Raw genomic sequence first — 22,391 nt, forward strand, 5'->3', positions numbered from 1 at the left:
TGCTGATTTGCTCAGTCTTAAAGTTTGCACCTTGAGGTTTCATAAAGGTTGTTCTCTGATATATGGGTTGCTCCTTATTAACTTTTAGCTTTTAGCCATAAGTTTTGGAAGGCCGTATGAGAATTGTATTGCTCTATGCCTCAAAAAAACATGGCTCCAATGTCTTTCCAAGATCTCTGATAATTAACAGATATTACTTGACATTCGATATTTAGCCATAAGTTTTGGAAGGCCGTATGAGAATTGTATTGCTCTATGCCTCAAAAAAACATGGCTCCAATGTCTTTCCAAGATCTCTGATAATTAACAGATATTACTTGACATTCGATACCTTTTTTCGATTCCCCTTACCTATCTGTCTGATAACACCTTTCAAGTGCTTCCCTTTTTACATGAATAAAAGAGGCAGCTGCATGATGGTTATGAATCCCAGGCTGCTGCCTTTATTCATGCAGATCTAGTCATTTTAGGAGAAAGATGCACAATTGGGCCATCGTGGAATATGTATGGAGTGAAATTTTTTGCCACTATAAGTAGCAACAATATGTGATGACCCCTTCTGGTAAAAAACATCCTCAAGTGACAAAAGTTGCGTGAAATACTTTTTAGAAGGGAAGGCATGTTATGCCCCTGATCTTTTACTCGTCACTATGTATGAGTTATGGAGTAGCTGACTTTGTGCATGCATTTGACTAGTTCTTATAAGAGTTGTTGATTTTTTTATTTCTAGGAAGTTGACTTGGTTATGGGGTTGCTGCAATCTACTTATATATAGAGATAGGAAAATAGAATTCTTCAGGAGATTGTCAGCTTTATAATTCTTAATTGCCAGAGTACTCTTGGAAGGTTCTGCGCTTGAAGTGGCTTTTTTATTTTTATTTTCAGCACTTCATTTTTTCATTATTCTTCTTTGATTGATTTCTTTATATGTGAGTGTTTATTCTGTCTTTCATTGTCATTGTGTGAAGTGTTACTTCTATCTTGCTGGAATTTGAAATTTGTTTTTGTTGAATAGATTAATATCATTTGAAGATTTGTTGAAGGCCAAAGTGAAAATCACTCAGTTGCTAAAATTGAGTTGAAGTCTCCTTGGGAGTGGAAGGTAAGAGATCGTCGTTGTGGTTCTAGAGCATTATGATGAAGCTAAATGGAGTACTGGAAGGAGGCCTATGTTCTACAAACTGTGACAGGAGGCCATCTTCATTTCTTGACAATATGGAAAAGCAGAAAGTATTTTTGTATATAGAGGAGCACCTAGAATATTATGGGGCAGTTGAAGAGAGGAAGATGATGTTGCAAAATATGCAGTGCAGGAGTGTGGGGAGCATTGTGAAAATCAAGAAGAGGACTCAGAACTGGAAGATGACCCTCTCAACTTTTCAACATACAAGGGGAGCAAGAATAGGAATTATGTAATGGATGTCCACATTTTTTCTTAGGAGGAGAAGAAGAGAAATCATATGATCAACTCTCTTTTTAGTTTGGAGAACAAGAATCACAGAATAGAAACCTTGTGATAAGCTTTCATTTTTTTGACTTAGAATAAGAAGTGACAAAGTAGAGTAAGTGTAAAATGTAGAGGCACAAGGATGGACAGCAGAAGGAAAGAGAACAGAATTATATAATTCTGGGCCCTCAAGCTGCATCTATTAGGATCAAGGTGGATGCTTTCCAACTTTTATGTTATGCTCCTTCATTTGTTAGCACAAGCAATAGAGTAGGTTGATGCTAGAGATTTGCTCTGAAATTCCTACTGGCAAAAGGATGGAAACAGTATCGCTAGACAAAGGGGAAGTAAAATTTGAAAGAGAAAAAGTAAGAAAAAGAAAAAGAAAAGGAAGGGATTTATTCCTAGTAAATGCCATGGCCTTCCAGGGAGGGTTAATATCTTTCTTGCAAGCACCATGGTAAGTCACCTCTTAGCTAAGAGTAAAATTTTTCTCCAGTTTACTTTTAGAAATAGAAGTTATAATGTCATAGTGGTACAACCGTTAGCCCTCTAGTGAATAATATTTGAGATTTAAACGTGACTGAGGATTGTGTTTTCATAACTATTTTTGTTGGTTTATCAAAATTCAGCATTTCTTCACACTTTGTTTTGCAAGAATTGTCACCCTGCAGGCATTTATCTCTCAAATCACAAGGTTTATGCAACCTGATGCATTTTCAGATTGAAGACACATGTCAACATTTTTTGAGATATTATGCCACATATTTTTGTTGTGGAATGTGGAATTCACAAGTATTTTATTTGACTATTGCCATCATTTTCTAATATCTTTATGTTGATGTTTGGAGGATGCTGCAAATGTAATGAAATTGCCTATTTGGTACATGCTTTTCAAATGCATCAATGTCATCTTATATGTATTACAAATGACGCTTGGAGAGACAGAGAGATATGTCTCCTCATGAGACATGTCTATCCATTATAATTAATAAAATAATAAATATATATAATATCTCATATATTAAATAAATAAATAAATAAATATATATATATTTATATTGGTCTCATAAGTTTAACCAACTAAAGCTACCAAAACATTAACACTCCCTCATAGCTAGGGAGGATAAAAATATGAGCATCTACTACCTCAATGTAATCTATAGATATTGGGAGTAATGGCCACCGGAATATCGACTTGTTTGACATTCACCATGTACTCTTTGAGCAATGGACTCCTGAATGTCAAGTAGCAAGATGTTCATCAAGTACTATGAGTAATGGCCTCAAGAATGTCAACTCATTTGATATTCACCAAGTACTCTGTGTAATGGCCTCCTGAACATCAGTTTGCATAACATTCACCATATACTCAAAATGTTCATTAGATACGTGTACATGCATTCTCATAATGCTTACCATATGAACATCCACATGCAAAATATAATCTATAATGATCTAGATAGACATCGTAAGATATCCATCATAACAGATTAAGTTATTGAAAGATCGTCACCTTTCAATAACTTCAGCAAATACAAGTGATGATCATTTGGAAGTCGTCACTTCCTCATGATATACACAGTTAGGCCCATATAGTTTAGAGGAATATTTAGGAATCACAATCCTCTTGATTTCTACAATTTATTGATTACTAGAGAATCCATCTTCAACATTGTCTACGCCCTATTAATCAATATGTCTGAGATCACCAAAGGTTGATCGAATCATATCCTCTATCTTCTCCCTCTCTTTCAAGATTCTCTCTAATGAAATGTCACTCCCTCTTTTTCCTGCACGAACATTCTCGAAGGAAAAGATCAAGGCAAGTAGTTCTTATAGTAATAAAATAAGAAAAGAGATCTACTATATGATACATGAAAAATTTACTCAAAAGTGAATTTATCTTATGTAGTCAAAAGATAATCTCCTTCACATGACTTCTTTATTCATTACTAATTTTATTTTATTCAATAAAAATATTACTCAATTATATTGTTTAATAATATAAGGAAACTTTGAATATATGTTACCTTGATATACTGAAGTCATGTGGAGGGGTGCAATATCACTTCACCTTGGATGTTTTTATTACTTATTACGAATGCAACCTATTTGGACCCTTGCTCGTCTTTGTTTTAAATCTTTAGCTTTGGGCCCACCAGTTACATAACACTATTCCCTTCTAAAAATTAAAAAATAAATGAATCAATTGTGACTAGGTTCGAGCCCCACAAACAATACCAAGGGGCATATGGATTCGTCTACTGCACATGTAATTGAAGAAATGTCCAGGATCTTTATGAAATATGTTTTGTTCTTATCGCTTCCATCTTGGAGCATATGATTATAACTTTGGGTCAGGTTAAAGGGCCCACCAAGGGGTAGTGTATCTGCCATCTTTCTGTCGGTACTCATGTTTTATGACTCTTCTCAGTTGTCGCTGAACCAGGTAAGGATACAAGAATGAATGATCTTAACCAAAAAAATCATATTTTAATGTGTGTGGCTCATTATTTCAATCGCTTATGATTGAATGTTGGTGAAACAAGATTCCTCAACATCCACTACGATGGGAGAATGAGTTACACGGATGAATATGACTAGGGTTGTAAATGTCGGTTAAACAATAAATGTTTATGTACCAAATACACCTTTTCACACGTAATCCATGCGTCTTTTCTCAAATATCTAAATAAGTCCTTTTATTGATTGCCTATGAATCCGAATGTCAACTATGTTATAAACTTTTAAGGCTTCTTATTCAGAACGTTCTAACAACAAACTCTGCACAAGATATGGTGTGGACAAGACCAACTCAGCCATTGGATGGATAGAGACAACATCCACATAATCATACAGGGGTATTGAGATGAACGTAACGAAATGATGTCCGTCCTAAATCATCTTTGTAATCCACCAAGCTAGTGCCTCTTCCCACTTTCAACCTGGCTCTGATACCATGTTGATGTTTGGAGGATGCTGCAAATGTAATGACATTGCCTATTTGGTATATGCTTTTCAAATGCATCAATCTCCTCTTATATGTATTACAAATGACACATGGAGAGACATGTCTCCACATGAGACATGTCTATCCATTATAATTAATAAAATAATAAATATGTATAATATCTCATATATATATATATATATATATATATATATATATATATATATATATATACATATATACATATACATATATATGTATATTATATATCGCGTGCGCACACACACACACACACACACATGTATATTTATATTGGTCTCATAAGTTTAACCGACTGAAGCTACCAAAACATTAACACTTTATGATGTTGCCCTAACTTTGGCGATGAAGCTTCCCAAGGGCTGTGTGTGTTGTGGGCACATATCTTTTTTAGTATTCATAGTGACGAGTTTTTTCCCTTAGCTGATTTATGATAATAATTTATAATGTTACGTTGATGTTACACATTTCTTTTTATATATATATTAATGAGCTTTTGCCATAAGTTTATTGTTATGGTAAAATATAATGTTAAGGTGATGTCCTAGGCAGGTCATAAACTACAGAGCGCTTTTTTAATCTTTTGCAGGGATATGCCAACAGGGTCATAATTATTAGGGGTGCATTACCATGATGGTTGGGTGTTAAGTCGCAGATTAATTAAACTGATCATATAATCATAATATAATATAAAAAGAGAATAAATCAAAGTAATTCAGTGGCACAAGTTAGTTTACATGCTCCAATGTTTTTAGAAAATTGTCTGGGCAGAAAATGATTGAGCACCTTTTTAAGGGTCCATCTTCTGGAAGATAATAGGAAATATAATAAACCGGTTTGTGAAAAGTTTACCTTTTGTTGTGGCTATCACATGCTCTTTTTCCAAGTTTCTACCAGCATCAAATACATGCATGGTGTATCTGACTCAATCATCACTTGGAACTTTTTAATAGCTAAACAATTCAGTCATTTTTTGGAATTTGTTTTTCTGTATGGGGCACAGTTTACCATAATTTTGAAATTGCAATCTCTGGCATCAATGTAAATGATAAATGCTATTTCAGTTTACCTATTTTTTAATTTTTAACTATTCAACTTATAGTCTCCATAATCATTGAACATTGGTGCTTGATTTTCTATCTGTGTAGTATGAACAAATTTTTAGTTTATAAGGTATTAGGGGAGATTGTAAGCAAATAATGTTCTTGGTCTTTCAGTGAATAATGCAGGCATCATTAACATGAATGGTAAACTTTGGGAGATCCCTGTAGAAGAATTTGATTCGGTCATAGACATAAATTTGAAGGGAACAGCGAACATACTTCGTCATTTTCTACCTCATATGATAGCAAAGAAAAGAGGGATTGCGGTGAATTTGTCGTCAGGATGGGGTCGATCTGCTGCTGGAGAGGTTTGTTATATTTATCTCTTTTTGAAATTGTTTCATAATTTATGTTTTGGTACTAAAATGGAATGCCAATTTCTGCAAACATGTCACTGGAGCTATTTCTTGAACAGGTTTCTCCTTACTGTGCATCAAAATGGGCAATTGAGGGTTTGACAAAGTCAGTTGCAAAAGAAATACCTCCAGGAATGGCCATTATTGCATTGAGTCCAGGGGTGATTAACACTGACTTGCTGGCATCTTGTTTTGGTGCATCTGCTGCCTTATACCAGAGTCCCGAAGCTTGGTATCAGTTAAACCCCTAGATTCTTGTTTAATATAAGCATCATTCTCAAAAAAAATCATTGCTTGAAAATATCAAACTAAGAGTTTTCTTGCTTGTTTATTTTTTTTTTCTTCTTAGTCATCTAAATAAGTAAACAAAGAAGCTATGCACCTTGGGGATGTCTCACAGCCGTTGATTTCTGTACTACTTTCCCATTCAAATATCATGTGAAGGATTCTGGAGGTACTTCTAGGCATCCCCATTTTGTCTTTCCATGTTTCCTTTAGCTCTCTAAAAGAGTACCTGTTGAAACATGGGAAACCATTTTAGTGGTAGAGACCGGAGCTATTCTAGCATATTCGTTGTGACGTATTTTCTGGCATTTGCTTAATAAATTGGAATGTCAAACTGATTTTTAAACTTTTGTAGAAAATATTTTGTCTATTACAGACTTTTTCTATAAGTTAATAGTGTTTTTTTTGTCTCAGTGACTTTTTTTGTCTTTAGGACTCCAAGTTAGAATTAGGAATCTTTTCCATCATCATCAGAAACTGAGAATAAGGGCCACTATACTGATTCCAGGGATGAAAGAGCTGCTTAAGATTGAGATGAAAAGCAAAAGCATTACATTCTTTAACAACTTGCCATAGAAAAAGAATTTGGTGACTTAGTCAAAAAGGATATTTCATACTGAGATCTTTGCTTAATAATTCTTCAGTATCTTCTCTTTTAACTCTAACCATCCACTTCCTCAAAAAAGTAGTTTTTTATTCAGTGAGTTAAGGAGGAAATTGGTTTGAGAAAGCGCAAAGAAAAGTTTCCATGAGATTAAACACAGAAATTTCTACTCATGTTTGAGGGTACCTGTTCCATTGCATCCTCATTCTTACCATCTTCATGAAGGTCAATTTTGAGGGCAGGCCCAACTTGCTTCAGAAAGTAATTTTGCTCCAGAAAGTAATTTTTAAGACCAAAGAAAATTGGTCTTCCTAAGAGGCCTCTGTAGTCCTTAAGTTGAACATTAGCAAGCTCTCTAAGGCTATTGAATTTATCATCACATTCTAGACCTAAGTTGAAGCATATTGATTCTCCAGGCCCTTGTGGATCCCCTGTAGAGCTTCAATGAGGTATCTTTTATTGTATTTCGCCACCTAGAACAACCAAGCTAGGTGTCCTCTTATTAAAGGTTTTTATTTCTATTTTTATCCTCGTGATGTTTTTCATTTTGGCCAATCCATCTCCTTGGGTTTTAACCTTTTAATAAGGGCTTGAGTGAGTCTATATGCATAGGGGTTTCACTTTCTCATTTGTAATCATTCACTCACTTTGCTGATGAGGACCTAATGTCTAAAATGCATTTAGAGTTTATTATTAGAAGTATTTTCTTTTGCCAATTATTGGGCATCCTCTTTTTTATTTGTGCATTATTTTTTTATGTCTTATTATCCTTTGTACTGCTGCACTTTTGCACTTGCAATAAATATCTGTATCTGTCTCTTGAAATGCATGCTGCATTATCTAATTTCTCTGACATGGTATTCATCCAGAATATTGATTCACACAAACAAAGGGCTATTGTCGATTCGAATGGGAATACATGCACATTTAATTGTTGATTCTACTTCTCGAGGTCCTCCTCTACCTCAATCTATTGTAAACATGTACCCTGGATGAGGCTGAGACTCAGACCCGTTTCATTTTTCATTATTCCGTTTGATACGAGATCAGAGGGAGATCTTGTTGTTTATTCAGAGAGTGCAGATCTCTTACAACTTTTTTTGGTTACACAGAATAGAGGTGCCTTTCACATTATCTCTTGGAGACTATGCAGTTCCACAACCACGCTCTACAGCCCTTATTCCCTCAGAGACTTGGCTCCGGATGGCTCATCACCGCCTTCTTCTCTCCCTTGTCTCTAGTGCGGGGGATGAAGTGGCCGTCTAGTACCTCCACCACCTGTCACTTTAGATCTGTGAGATGCCATAGCAGATTTACTCGTCAACGACATCCCTCCAACAACTATCAGAGGCGGTTCGAGGTCCTTACTCACCCAGTACTGTATCCTTCAGTGCTGGATTTCTTTCAGCCGAGGAAGGATCCCCAGTCCTCGCCTTGTTGTTGGCTTCTTTGTTTCTTTTGTTTGTTTCTTTCTCGGACACTGTTTGGTGTTCTTGTAGTCCTTTGTTTCTTTGGTTGTACGCTCTCAATCCCTTAGATCCTTTTGGTGGTCTTGTGTAGGACATTAATAAACTTATCTAATCTCATCTTATCTAGGGAAGAATCTTCATGGTTGATTTATTTGTCTTAGAAATATTGCTCATACTTAGGAGTGCAAAGTGAATGGTGGGAAAACTCCTTGTAGTGAATGTGTTATCTCTCGTAAGCTCTTTGTATAATACCAAAATGAAATCAATAAGGATTGGATTTCCGAGCCAAGCTTTAGGAAAATGCTGAATTGGTGCAAATCCAATATGCTTTTGCTTACTTAAAACTGTTAAATTTGTATAGTGACAAGACTAGTTTTTCAGATGTTTCTGACAGTTGGAAGAGTATGGCAAAAAATATTTTTTAAAACTAGATCTCCAACTCTTGGACTGACTTCTCTCTTGAATTCACTTATGATAGAGGCTTAATCAACGATGAAACTAGTTGTCTCTAAAGAACTTTTGAAAGATGCCAACATGAAGGATGCTGATGTTGAGCAGAATATTGATAAATTAGTTGAAAAGAGCTTTTTAAACATACAACAATACTCAAAAATCTTATTCATCAAGTGCTTAGACAAGCCTCCATAGATAACACTCTAAACTTCTAACTAACCAGTTTGGTCTAGGTCATTGAAATTTGCAATTCGACAAACCCCCCCCCCCCTCCCCAAAAAAAAAGGAAAATAAAAACCATAAAATATGACCTAAATTCGTACGGCACAGAAAAGGTTGTCATTTTGCAAAAACACTATTTTATCGCCGGTTGTTTTAGGGTTTTCGGCCAAACAAATGTTATAAATAAAGGCACCACGAGTTTCAGAGTGTCGAAGCTAGCTGAAGCAATTGTTTTGAGCGGGATCGTGTTGGCTTTGAATAAAGAGGTTGGAGCGGTCGTGTTGGCTTTAAACTGGAATGGTCGTGTTGGTTGGACGTTGGACGAGGCCCTTTTCTTTTGGCCTCTGCCCAGTTTTGGAGCACGATGACCAATGTGTTGAGTGTTGAGGACAATGAAGTTGGTTTCCTAAGGCTGTTGTAGCCTGCAACTCCTGCTCAGACTCTGGCTTGAACTTATATCAGGTAGGCATTACATAATTTTTGGTCATAATTTTTAGGTTACTTTTTTTAATAATATAATATATGTTTAATTTGTTAAATGTTTGTAACTTTGTCATATAAAATTAAATAAATAAATAGAAGTTTGAACTATTTTGTTTTTATATGAAATATTTTATCATTTTGTAAATTATAAGTGGAATTTAAAACATTGCAAATTTTTATATAGAATAATAAGATATTAAATAGTAAACTAATAATAAAAAATAAATATTTATAATAAAAGAACAATAAATATTAACAAGTATGATTTTATTTTATGTTGAATTATTAAGTAAATATTTATATTAAAATAATTAGATTTATTTTTGTGAGCATTTAATATTTCATTTTTTGTAATTATTTAGATTTGTATGTATTATTTATTTTTAAAGTAAACTTCAAAATAGTTAGACTTAATATCTTCATTTATTATTATTATTATCATTTTATTTATTATAATTAATATTTTTAATTTGTATATAAAATAAGAACTAATGTATATAAAAAGGATAGAATTTTTCTTTTATATTTTAAAACATATAGAGTAGTCACTTTAGTGGTTTTGTTTTGTTAGATTTAGTGATTTTATTAAAGTTTAATATATTTCAATTTAATAATATTTTTTTATTTTTTATGAGTTTAAAAGGGTTATTTTTAAAAAATGGAATTTGATGTTTATTTATGTTTCACTATAGAGTTTGAAATAATTATTTCTTATATTTCCTTTTAACGTCTCCAAGAAAATGTTGAATGCTTTAAAATATTAATTTTCTTTTGCATCATGCAGGCTGTAATTGAATGGCTCCCAAAAAATCAAAGTCTGAAGTATGGAAATATGTGACAAAAGATGGTGCTAAGCTCTATTGTACTAATTGTACGAAGGATTTTACAGGAAGTCTAACAAGGGCAAGAGACCACTTGGTATCGGTGGGGGTACAGGAGGAGGTGTTAAAGCATGTCCAAATGTGACTGATGCAATGGTAGCTGATATAGAGAGAGAACTAACCCTTTTCAGTGAAGCTAACCGCAAAAAGATGCAGAAAAAACAAAGAATTCAAGAGGATGTGTCTAGGTTCACATCTGTGTCGTCCTCTAGTTTGCTCAAGTCTATAGCGATAGGTGCAATAAAACAAAGTGGAACATTAAATAGCTTTTGGAAACCAATAGAGAGACAAGAGTTGGATGATGCATGGGTTGATTATTTTTTTACAAGTGCTATTCCATTCAATTCGGCAAGGAATCCCCATTTTCGTAATGTAGTTGTGAAAACAATAGAGTTTAGTAAAGGCTACACACCTCCATCTTTAAAAGCTTTTAGAACAATTCTTTTAGAGAGGTCCAAAGGCAGAGTGATAGGAAAGTTAAATGTGATCAAAGCCTCTTGGAAGGCAATAGGTTGCACTATATTGAGTGATGGGTGGTCAGATATATGTCAGAGGCCTTTGATTAATGTTTTAGTGGCTTCCCTTGAAGGAGTTTTGTTCTTGAAGGTGATTGACATGATCAATCAAAAGAAAACTTCAGCGTATATTTTCCAGATATTAGAAGAAGCTATTATTGAAGTGGGGGTAGAAAATGTGGTTCAGGTGGTTACTGATAGTGCGGCGAATTGTGGGGGAGCTGGGAAGCTGATTGTAGAGAAGTACCCACAGATTTATTAGAGCCCATGTGCAACCCATTGTTTGGATTCGTTGCTTCATGACTTGGCCAAGTTCCCATGGATACATGAAGCAATTTATAGAGGGAGATCAGTTGCAAATTTCATTAGAAACCATTGTCTCACCTTGAGTCTTTACATAAAACATGCATCGAGAGAGTTGTTGAGGCCTTGTGACACAAGGTTTGCTTCATTCTATATCACATTGAGGAGAGTAATTGAAGAAAAAGTAGCTTTGAGATTTTTGATTTGTTCTAATGAGTGAGAAAGTTCAGCACTTTCTAAAAGTGCTAAGCGGAAGAACATAGAGCAAATCATTTTAAACAACAATTTTTGGGAAAGTGGATCAAAAGTCTTGAACATATGTGGTCCAATTGTTGATGTTCTTCGTATGGTGGATGGTGACGCTCCTTACCATGGCATGCTTTGTGAAAGCATGGACCGTTGTAAAGAATTCATTCAGAGAGCATTGAAGAATGTGGAAGCAGAGTACATGGAGATATGGGAGGCAGTTGATTTCAGGTGGAAAATGATGCACACACCTCTACATGCAGCAGCTTGCTATTTAGAGCCCAAGTTATTTTGTATTGATAGACAAAGTGATAGTGAAATTATGGTAGGGCTTTATGATGCCATTAGCAAGTATGAGTGAGATCAAGACACTGCAGCTCTGATCAGGGACCAATGTTGGAGACACAAGAAAGTAGAAGGGATGTTTGGAATGGAAGCATTGCAAATATGACATGGCATGAGCTGAGGTAATTGGGTATAGATGGTGGATGAGCTATGGGGCACAAACTCCTGAACTACAATGCTTTGCGATTAGATTATTGAGTCAGGGAGCAAGTTCATCAACATGTGAGAGGAACTGGAGTTGTTTTGAGTCTTTGACCACATTGATTCTAAAAAGAGGAACAAGCTGTTGTCCGGAAAGTTGGGAGATCTTGTCTATGTTCACAACAATTTGAAATTGCTCATGAACAAATCAGCAAAGGACTTCACATCTTCTTCACAAAAGGGAATTTCAGAAGACATGGCAACTGGACCTCTAGAGGAACCAGACTTCTTTGATGCTGAGCTTAGTAATGACATTGATGATGATTCTATAGAAGATCAGCCAAGTGCTCTAGATGACTTGGAGCTTTTTTCAAGTTTTATAGTATTGACTTTTGACTATAATATTTTGACAAAAACTATCTTCATACTTTTGATAATTTTGAGCTATTTGAAGTTCTAAAATTTAAAGTATAAAACACCAATCTATCTTTTGGATAGTAAAAGAACTTTGTAATCATGATTTCACATGTTTCTTATGGTTTATATCTTATAAATGTGATATCTTTTGTTGTAATGATTTCAAATCTATTTTATCTCAAACTATTCTGATTATATATTGGATATATTGTTGGACATGAAGAGATGTTCTCTATTGTAGTTTTGAATTGAAAAGTTCCTTGCATGAAACTCAAACATATAATAATAATTATAAATAACATATTTTTTTGAGAATTATATGAGGCAAATTTAATGTTGAATTTTGTTTCGAGTTTTTTGACTTGTCGAACTTCATCCTATCTTGAACTTGAACTCGAACTCGAACTCAAACCTTGTGACTTAGCAGCTAAGCAAGGAAAAAAGAGAAATAAGTGTAATAGCAATAACATTTTAAGTAACCCTGATAATTCTTTTATTCTTTCGTTATTAGAATGTTCTAATAACTTCTATGTAAACTAATATGAGATTATTTAATATTTTACGAAATCATTTGTCTAATATGGTATCAGAGTGAAATTAATATTTTCTCTTCAAAAAATTTATTATTTCTTTCTGAAATTATGAGGCCTTAATTTTTTCAATATTTTTTTTGCAAATTTGTGAGGTTAAGAGCTCTCATCCCATGGCTCAGTTTTGGGGTTTCTGAAACTTGTTTTGCATACCACATGATTCACAACTCGCACATATCTGTTCAACTGACCAGAATCTGGATCTACAACCATTTTCATGGTCATTTATGCCATCTAAACAGTCCTTACCTGAGTGTACAGCGCACAACTCTCTACAAAAACAGCTATTTTTTGAGTTTTCTCTGCTTTTCCATGGGATTTTCTTTCTTTTGGCTTTTCCTGTACTCAGCTCAGTCCTTTTTTCGTAAAAAGTGTGACATCCCTTCTTCCTGCAACTTCTGGCTTGCACGACCCTATCTAAGGTCGCTTTTTTGGTTACAGACCAGATCCTTGCAGCACCACCATTGTTTCTGGCACTTCTACTCACATTTTTTGACGTCGTTTTTTCTGTTCAGCAGGCATCTTGTTGCTGGTTCATTGGTCGAACATTTTCTTGGCTCATGTCTGCTCTTTTACAGGGCTTGTGCTCTTTGTTTTCTGCAATTTCAGTGATCCTTCCCCTGCCATTTTCAGACCTTTTATTACAGTCAACTAGGGTTTTGATTGAATCCATAATTTTTTTCTCCAATCCAAATTTTGACATCAGATTCTTTCTGGGTTTTTCAGGCTCTCTTCTAGGTGGCTTGCGTAATTTTCAGGGCTTTTGTCAAATCTGCCTTGAATTCTCTGCCTGCTGGAATTTTATTTTGTTTATATTGATTCTTGATGGTTTTTTCGACACCTCAATTGGGTTGTCTTCAGATTTATCTGGGTGTCTCAGTTTTTGTGCCTCAATTTCTTTTTCCAGCAGATTCACATTGAAATTATGCCTGTACCTGCCTATGTTAACAACACATCAACCTGTGGATTTGTGCCTCAGAAAATGCACAATGGCATCTTTGACCAACATTCTATTGAAAGGTAGTTTAATATTAAATGGCAAGAACTACAATACCTAGAATGTGTATGATGACAATTTTTGAGTACAGGGTTCTTGACAAAATTGTGTTGGGCATGACTAAATGTCTAGGGGATGTAGGCAAAGAGCAAGATAAATCTGATGAGCAGAATTGAGAAGCTGTCATGCTCATCATACTTTTTGTCATTTATGATCAACTCCTACGGGATTTATCCGGTCAAATAACTGTAAAAATTTGGAGTCATCTAAAAAGTTTGCATGAAACCTCAAACAAAAGTTATGCATTATGTCTGAATAACTCACTCTTCTCGATCACAATTGATGATCAGTTTTTCCTACAGGAGTATCTCAATAAAATCAAGGATACTTGTGATCAATGGGAAGCCATTGGATACAAAATGGAAAAAAGAAGACATTGTCGTAGTCACTCTGCAAAGTCTCCCATCTTCCTATGAGCACTTGTTGAAACTCTCAACAATGCTTCCACTCATTTTGATATTTCATTTTCTAATTTTTGTCTAATGCTTCTACAATAAGACTGTTGGAAACAACAATTTGGCAGTGGTACCAACTCTATTACAATAATAGATAAGCTTCTATTATTAGTTAATGGTTATCTATTTGTAATCTATTGTAAATATTAGCATGTTTCTAATATTAGTTAGTCTGTAGTTATTTGTTAGCTTTCTTTAGCTTTCTTTTAGCTAGAATAGAATGTTTCTGTTCTTTATGATCGTTTTCTAAGGAAACATCGCTTTATTCTTTTGTATGTATAGACCTCTCGGTCTTAGCCAGTATTTAACAATTACATCATAATATGGTATCAGAGCCAATACTCTAATTTGCTTAGAAAATAATTATAATTTGTTGGTTGAAATTATCTACCTTTAATTTTATGAAATAATATTCATGCATATTTGCTTCCAAAACCTCTGGTTCGACTAGGGTTTTCTGCCAAAAAATCACGCCATTTTTTTTGACTCACTATTTTTTCCAGCCTGCAAACTTGTGTCCTTCGATCTGCAACTAGCGGGACTGAATCCTCTGAAAATCGAGGGTTATTCTCTGTTGCTCACGTGGAGGTTTGTTTAGTGCCATTTCTCTATAACTCATGCCTAGATTTTTCTGCCACTTGTGTCCAAATTTCTTGGAAAATCACGCGTTTGTTTTGTGGCCCGTTTTTTCCATTTAAAAAAAAAGGTCATTTTTTGCCTATTTGGAGGCATCTAGGTTTTTTACAAACCTCTGCTGGTTATTTGTGCCCAAATTTTGCAATTTTCTTTGCAAATCCGCCATTTTTCTAAGCTTTTTTTTTACAACCAGGGCCATTGTTCTTCGAAACCCTAAATTTCTGTATTGGATCAATTTCTTTTTTTAATAGATTCTTGGTGGGTTTTCAAGAGCCGAACTAGGTTGTCGTCTGTTTTTTCTGGGTGCCTCAATTTTTGAGCTAGCGGATCTACAAATTGACAACATATTCTTGTTGGGTTTTACGAGCTCTCCTTTGGTAACTCTTCATATTTTTTGGGTCTTTTTTTTTTTGCCTTGAAGTACGTGCCTTCACACTTTTTTATGCTTTTTCACTGAAAAACATGTTATGGCATCTCTGACTAATATGTTGCTTGAGGAAAATCATAAGTTCAACGGTCGCCATTATGGCACGTGGAAACAGCGGATGCTAGCCATCTTCGAATATTGCGACAAGAATAAGTTGGTTCTAGTTCACAACAGTCTTCTCAGCAGAGGTCCCCCTACTCTAGCTTCAGAAGGCTCCAGGAAAAAGAACATTTAATGCAACTATTGCCACAAGTATAGGCACCTGAAGGTTGAATGTTGGAAGCGCTTAGCTGCCCTATCTAAGCAATCTGGTTCACAGCCCACAACAAATAGTGCGGAGCACTTTGAGCAGTCAAAATCTACCTTTTATGCTTTTTGACAACTTTGTGCTCTGGATAGATTAACCATTAAGGGAGGTTATTACAATAATAGATTAGCTTCTATTTTTAGTTAATGGTTATCTATTTGTACTCTATTAGAACGTTTCTAATATTAGTTAGTCTATAGTTATTTGTTAGCTTTCTTTAGCGTTCTTTTAGCTAGAATAGAATGTTTCTATTCTTTACGATCGTTGCCTAAGGAAACATCGCTATATTCTTTTGTATATATAGACCTCTCGGCCTTTTTCAATAACAAGCAAGCATTTTACCAATTACTTCGTAATAAGCTCATCCTCTGATAGTCAAGCCTTCTTAGCTAAATCTACAGGCCACTAGTTATCTGTTCTTAGTCTTCTCAGCAAAATCCTTCTGCTCAATCATCAGAGGCCTAAAGTAAAAAAATGTCCAGTGCAACTACTATGATAAGTTTGATCATATCAAGTTGGAGTGCTAGAAACACTTAGCTACTCAAGCCAGACAATCTAGTTTGCAGCCTCAAGTGTGAAGCACACTAAGCCAGGTGAAACTGACCTTTTGCCCCTTTATGTCTAAAAGACTTGCAAATCATGTAAAATCCTTTCCTCGGTATATTGATTCAGGTGTCTCTTGCCACTTCACTCATCTATAGGATCAATTTACTAACTTCCATCTATTGTCAAATTCAATTATTTTGGGGAGTACACCATTGCCGAAAAAGGCAATATACGGATTTAATCTAGAGGAAGGAAACTTATTTTCCTTGATGTGTACTATGTTCTAGGCATGGAACTCAATCTTTTCTTTGCCAGTCAAATTCTAAGACATTCTCCTCGGCTTGATGTGACTTTTAGTTCACATCAATGTAGTATCATTGACCGAAAACTCAGTGCACAACTATCGTTGTTGTTGAAAATCATGGTCTTTTTAGAGTTGTTGATTGTAGGGATTCTCAAGAGCTTTTCCTATTGCTCCTCTATTAGTTCTCTTTGGCATCAACAGTATGGGCATTTGGATGTACACTATCTTTTTTAGCTTGTTTGGGAAGATCTTGTCATTGGACTGTCAACAATTCAGACAAAGTCTTGGAGTTTGTTGAGCATGTCAAATCGGGAAGTAACATCACTCTCCTTTTTCTAATAGCAACTCTTGGAAGGCTTCTAAGGTATTACAACTGGTCTATGCTAATGCTTGTGGACATATGGCTACTCCTTCTATTACATGGTCCAAGTACTTTTTACTTTTTGTTGATGATTTTAGTTGTAGAATGTGGATATATTTCCTTTATAAAAAATGAAAGGTGTTTGTTATATTTCAGAAGTTCAAATCACTTGTAGAGAAAGAGTTTGGTTAACATATTATTACTCTTAGAACTAAGAATGCGATTGACTTTTGTTCCTCTGCCTTCTTGCATTTTTGTGATCAACATGGCATAAAGCACCAATTAACATCCTACATTACCGTTTGAAAATGGAAGCACTTCATTTTGAGACCTTTTTGCCCTCGTTAGTGTGGTTTTGGTCTCTGTCTCTCTCTCTTTCTCACACACACTCTCTCTCTCTCTCTCTCTCTCTCTCTCTGTCTCTGCTCCCAATCTTTCTCACATCTCTAGGTCATGTCTCTTGTTTTGGCATGGGCCTGTAGGAGCTATTTTATCACCGTTTTGGTCACGTCTTTCGACAGTCTATCATCTCCCAATTTTTTATGCACCTTCTTTGAGACCTCTTGGGGCTTTGTTTTTGTACTAAGAATGTGGCTGAGTTTGTTCCTTTGCCTTCTTGCATTTTTGTGATCAACATGGCATAAAGCACCAATTAACAACATCCTACTTTACCGTCTTAAAATGGAAGCACTTCATTTTGAGACCTTTTAGCCCTCCTTAGTGTGGTTTTGATCTCTCTCTTCTCCAATCTTGCTCACATCTCTAGGTCATCTCTCTTGTTCTGACATGGGCCTTTAGGTGCTATTTATCACTTTTTTTTTGTCATATCTTCCAACAGTCTATCATCTTCCAATTCTTTCTGCACCTTCTTCAAGACCTCCTGGGCCTCTGTTTTTGTACTTCCTCGGGAATAGGTCGGCCTCTTCTCCAAGGGTTTTGGATCTTAGGGCTCGAAGTGTTTCAAGTCTCTCAATTGTTTAATTTGCTCCTAGGTCAGCCTACTTTGTTTTCAATTCTGAAAACTATTATATAAGGAGGCTTGGGCACGTCATTTTCATATGTAAGCTATCCTTGATCATTCTACAAGCAATCAAGAGCAAGCATACACATGTTCATGAGACTTCAAGCAAGTATTTTCAAGCATTCATGAAGATCAAACATTTCCTTCTTACATCAAGCTTCTTCCTTCAAGGTGGTAGTGGAGTTTGGCTTTGAAGCAATAGATCTATCATCCAAATCATTTAAGTTCTTCCATTCTTCATCAAGGCATGTCACATGCATTCCCATTCATGAGGTTTTGACTTCTATGGTTTCCTTTTGGTCTCTTTGAGTCGAGGCTATTACACTTGCAAACGTAATCACATATCAAATTCAGTTGCATGTACAAAGGTAATCGTATTTCTTATTGATATATTCAGTCCTACTACATGCTATTATTTCCTTTATCAATACTTTACATCTTGATTTCAAGGTTGATTCCTCAATCTAGGGCTTGACCAATGCAAACCCTCATCAAACCAAAATAAAAACCAATTTTTACTGTGTAGGAGCAGGATATCTAAATTGTGGTTATAGATCCGAAAATTACTCATTAAGACCTCTCTGAAAAAGTTGGGTCGACTTTGCTATAGTGTCTTAGGAATGCGTCAATCTCACCATAAAGTGTCTAGACAGTGTACCACCAAGTTGATCTGTTCCTAGAGGTTTGAGAAAAACAACATTTTTTGGGTTTTTTGTTGTGATTGCAGAGCAACAGTTGGAATTTCAACCGTAGGTTCAGATCCACGATTATCAAAGTGAAAAGGTAGATTCCGTTGCACATTTAAAGGTATGTGTTTCATCATTTATTTCATCTTTTACCATTGACCTATTAGGCTATTTCCATATTTTGATTGAGCTGCTTGCAAATATTTAGAACCTAGATTTATCTTACATTTTTCATTAATCAGTTAGTTCAATTCTACACTCATGTTAAATATTTTAAATCAATTTACATTGCATGAAAGAGGACTTGCTTGCGTACTTCCTTGATATAATTTGGGTTGAGTATTGACATCCCTTTATACCTTTGGATTTTGCTAATTCAACTTTGGTTATATTGAGAGTTATTTTTGGAAGCCCCTCTTTCTCTTGTGTTGAATGTTAGTGTGAAGTGGAAGTTTTACCTTATTCATTGCTTTCATTTTACCACTGAACACCTACACCCCTCAACTGAACAGTGTTGTTGAGCGTCTATACAATACGATCATTGAAATGGCATGATCTATGCTTGAACACAAGTAGGTACCAAATAAGTTTTGGGCTGAAGCTATCCACACTGCCATCTATCTTTTCAACCGCTCACCTACTGTGGTATCAAAAAATAGACTACGAAAGAGGCCTGGTCAGGCCATAAACCCAGAATCAGTCATCTCAAACTTTTTGGCTCCATTACATTTTTCGGGATTCTTGTTGCTAAACGCACCAAGTTAGATGCCAAGAGCCTTAAACTTATGCTAATTGTTTATAATGATAATCACAAAGCCTACCACCTGGTTGACATGGAGACTAATCATCTCATCAATTGTAATGTAGTTTCTGATGAAGAACGGTGACCATTACAACTCTCTCCTCCAGTTATGAATTTAGCATATCAGTCTCTCCAAGCTCAAGACTTGGATATCTGTCTTCCATTAGGTCCACCTACTAGGTGGACTTTAGCTAAGAAGGCTCTTGTTGTTCCTATTCCCTCCTCTCCAGTAGTCCATTATCTTGTTGGCTCACGTAGACATGCAACCACACCACTTGCTTTTGGTCAATATTTATCTGATCTATTGTTTGATGATGATCCTATTGCACATCCTGCTTTTGATGTTGGCACTTCTACCCTCCAACCTAAATGGCGGGCTAAAATGACTAGCAATCTTCATGGTGACGAGCTCGTCGAGGGTAGGATTGCTTGGAATAAGAGCAAACCTTCTGATTCTGTGAACTTTGCTCTCATTGCCAATATTCATGGTGCGTATGAGCCTCAAACATGCATAGAAGTTTAGATAAGTACAAGGTTCGTCTTATTGCTGAAGGCTTCTTTTAGCGTGAAGGATTTAAGTATGAGGAGACCTTTGTTCCGACAACAAAGATGAGTACCATCAGTTTAGCCCTAGCCATGACAACTCAATGTGGTTGGAAGGTCCATCAAATAGACATCAAGAATGTCTTCTTGAATGGTGACTTACAAAAATTGTTTACATGACGCAACCTCTCGGATTCAATGTTGCTGGTAGAAAAACACTAATTACTAGTGAAAACACTCTATGGCGTCAAGCAGGCTCCTCGAGCATGGTACATGAAAATTGATAAGTACCTCACTGATGAGAGTTTCCATTGGATTCCATCTGATTCAAATCTGTATGTCAAGACTGCTAGTAGTGACATCATCTTTCTGGTTATTTATGTTGATGATCTAATCATCACTAGTAGTTTGGCATCTTTGATTCAAGAAGTCAAATAGAATTTATGCTGGTCTTTCGACACAATTGACCTTGGGTATTTGCACCACTGCCTAGGAGTCGAGGTCTAGCAGCTATCAGATGACATCTTCATTTCTCATTCTAAGTATGCACGGGCTCTGCTTGCCAAATTTAGAATGCAGGACTGCAAACCTCCATCTACACCTATGGAGTTTGGTCTAAAGTTGTCAGCATATGGTTCTGCTGTTGAGAATGAATCTGTGTACAGGCAGTTAATTGGTAGTTTGATCCATCTCATCCCTAGAAGACTTGATCTCATCTTTGTAGCAAGTTACATATCTCTCTTCATGACAACTACTACTTCAGATCATTGTTCTGCAGCGAAGCACATCCTGCCCAATGTCAAGGGTACTCCAAACTTTGGTATCCTTTATGGACACACCGAAGATCCCTGCCTCATTGGTTACACAGATTTGGATTGGGGAGGCATTGTTAATGACAAAAAGTCCACTTCCGAGTATGTTTTCAATGTGGCACAGGTGCTATCACTTGGACCAGTAAGAAGCAGCAAGCCGTATCTCTTTCCTCGATGGAAGTTGAATATTGGGGAATAGTTAAAGCAGGTTGTGAGGCAATTTGGCTTTGTAGGATCCTTTTTGACATCCATATGCCTCAAGCAGGCCCTTTACACTTTTTCTGTGATAACTAAGGGGTCATCAGACTTGCCAAAAATCCAATCTTCCATGTGTGAACCAAGCATATTGACATCCATCGTCACTTCATCCTTTAGCTGGTTGAAGATTGATTCGTAGATTTGCAGCATGTTCCTATAGCGGATCAGACTGCCGATATTCTCACCAAGTCCCTCCTTCCAGAGAAGTTTGTTAAGTTCAGGGGGCTTCTTGGTGTCGGAGATGGATTGACCATTAAGGGAGGGTATTAGAATAATATCACTTTAATACCCTTTTTATAATTATTTTAATGTTCATTATTGTAAATCCTGTGAATACTAGAATGTTTTTTATATTCTTTTATTCTTTCATTATTAGAATGTTTCTAATAACGACATCTTTGTAGACTATATATGCATCTTGCTAATTCTTTGGAAATGTTTCCACCCCAGAGATTCAAGGGAAATGTCCTGGGTATCCTTGGGAACTAAGATGGAGCACTATCAATAAATGGGTGTATGGCTAATGGCTGGCTACCTTGGCAACACTCACCAGGGAAAATCTTTTACTAATAGCTTAGTGGCTACGGAAAGGGACAGGGCCTTATTCCACCAAATCAGATTGATTGCCAGTGTGAAGTCATTCATTACTTGTAGCAAAGTCATGCTTGTCTCCTCAAACCCACTGAAACAAGCTGATTGATCATTGATCAAATACATGATGAGATCTGTTCACACACCTGCTAGTTGGTCATGGGTAGAAGATATGAAAACCATAATAATATGCAACACATTCATAATGATTATCTGACTTTGAATTTTTGCAATTCTCATTTTATCATACTGCTTTACAATTTGTCAGAAGAACTCATACATGGCACACATTCAATTCATTATCTTGGATGAAAGTATAGCCAGTTTATGCCAGCTGCAACCTTTTATAGAACTTAGATGAAATCTCAATTTCAAATTGTTATATGTTCAGTTTATCTTGCTGTTTATAAGTTATCAGACACTACGTATGCATGACACAAATTTAAATTGTGCTCGCAAATGAACACAATTTCATACCGAGTATAATGATTTTTTGCCTTATTCCATCAAATCAGATTGATAGCCAGTGTGAAGGGCTCATGTCATTCATTACTTGGAGTAAAGCCGTGGTTCTCTCCTCAAAACCACTGAAACAAACTGGTTGATCAAATACATGATGAGATCTGATCACCCACCTGCCAGCTGGTCATGGGCAGAACATATGAAAAGCATATAAATATGCGATAAATTTATAATGATAGTCTCACTTTTGTGTTTTTATGATTCTCATTTT

The 22,391-nt window shown here is 35.8% G+C and overlaps 1 protein-coding gene across 1 annotated transcript in view; it reads left to right on the top strand.

Annotated features, from left to right (window-relative positions):
• Positions 1-22,391, top strand: part of LOC149552155 (NAD(P)-binding Rossmann-fold superfamily protein) — an 88,473-nt gene that overhangs the window by 62,063 nt on the left and 4,019 nt on the right. The window contains exons 3-4 of the mRNA XM_089787631.1: positions 5,657-5,850; positions 5,958-6,130. Coding sequence (XP_089643757.1) covers positions 5,657-5,850; positions 5,958-6,130 — 367 coding nt within the window. The remainder of the gene's footprint in view (positions 1-5,656; positions 5,851-5,957; positions 6,131-22,391) is intronic.

This window comes from Cupressus sempervirens, chromosome 6, assembly GCF_028749045.1.
Source record: "Cupressus sempervirens isolate cs-2001-9-10 chromosome 6, ASM2874904v1, whole genome shotgun sequence".
Taxonomy (NCBI): Eukaryota; Viridiplantae; Streptophyta; class Pinopsida; order Cupressales; family Cupressaceae; genus Cupressus; species Cupressus sempervirens.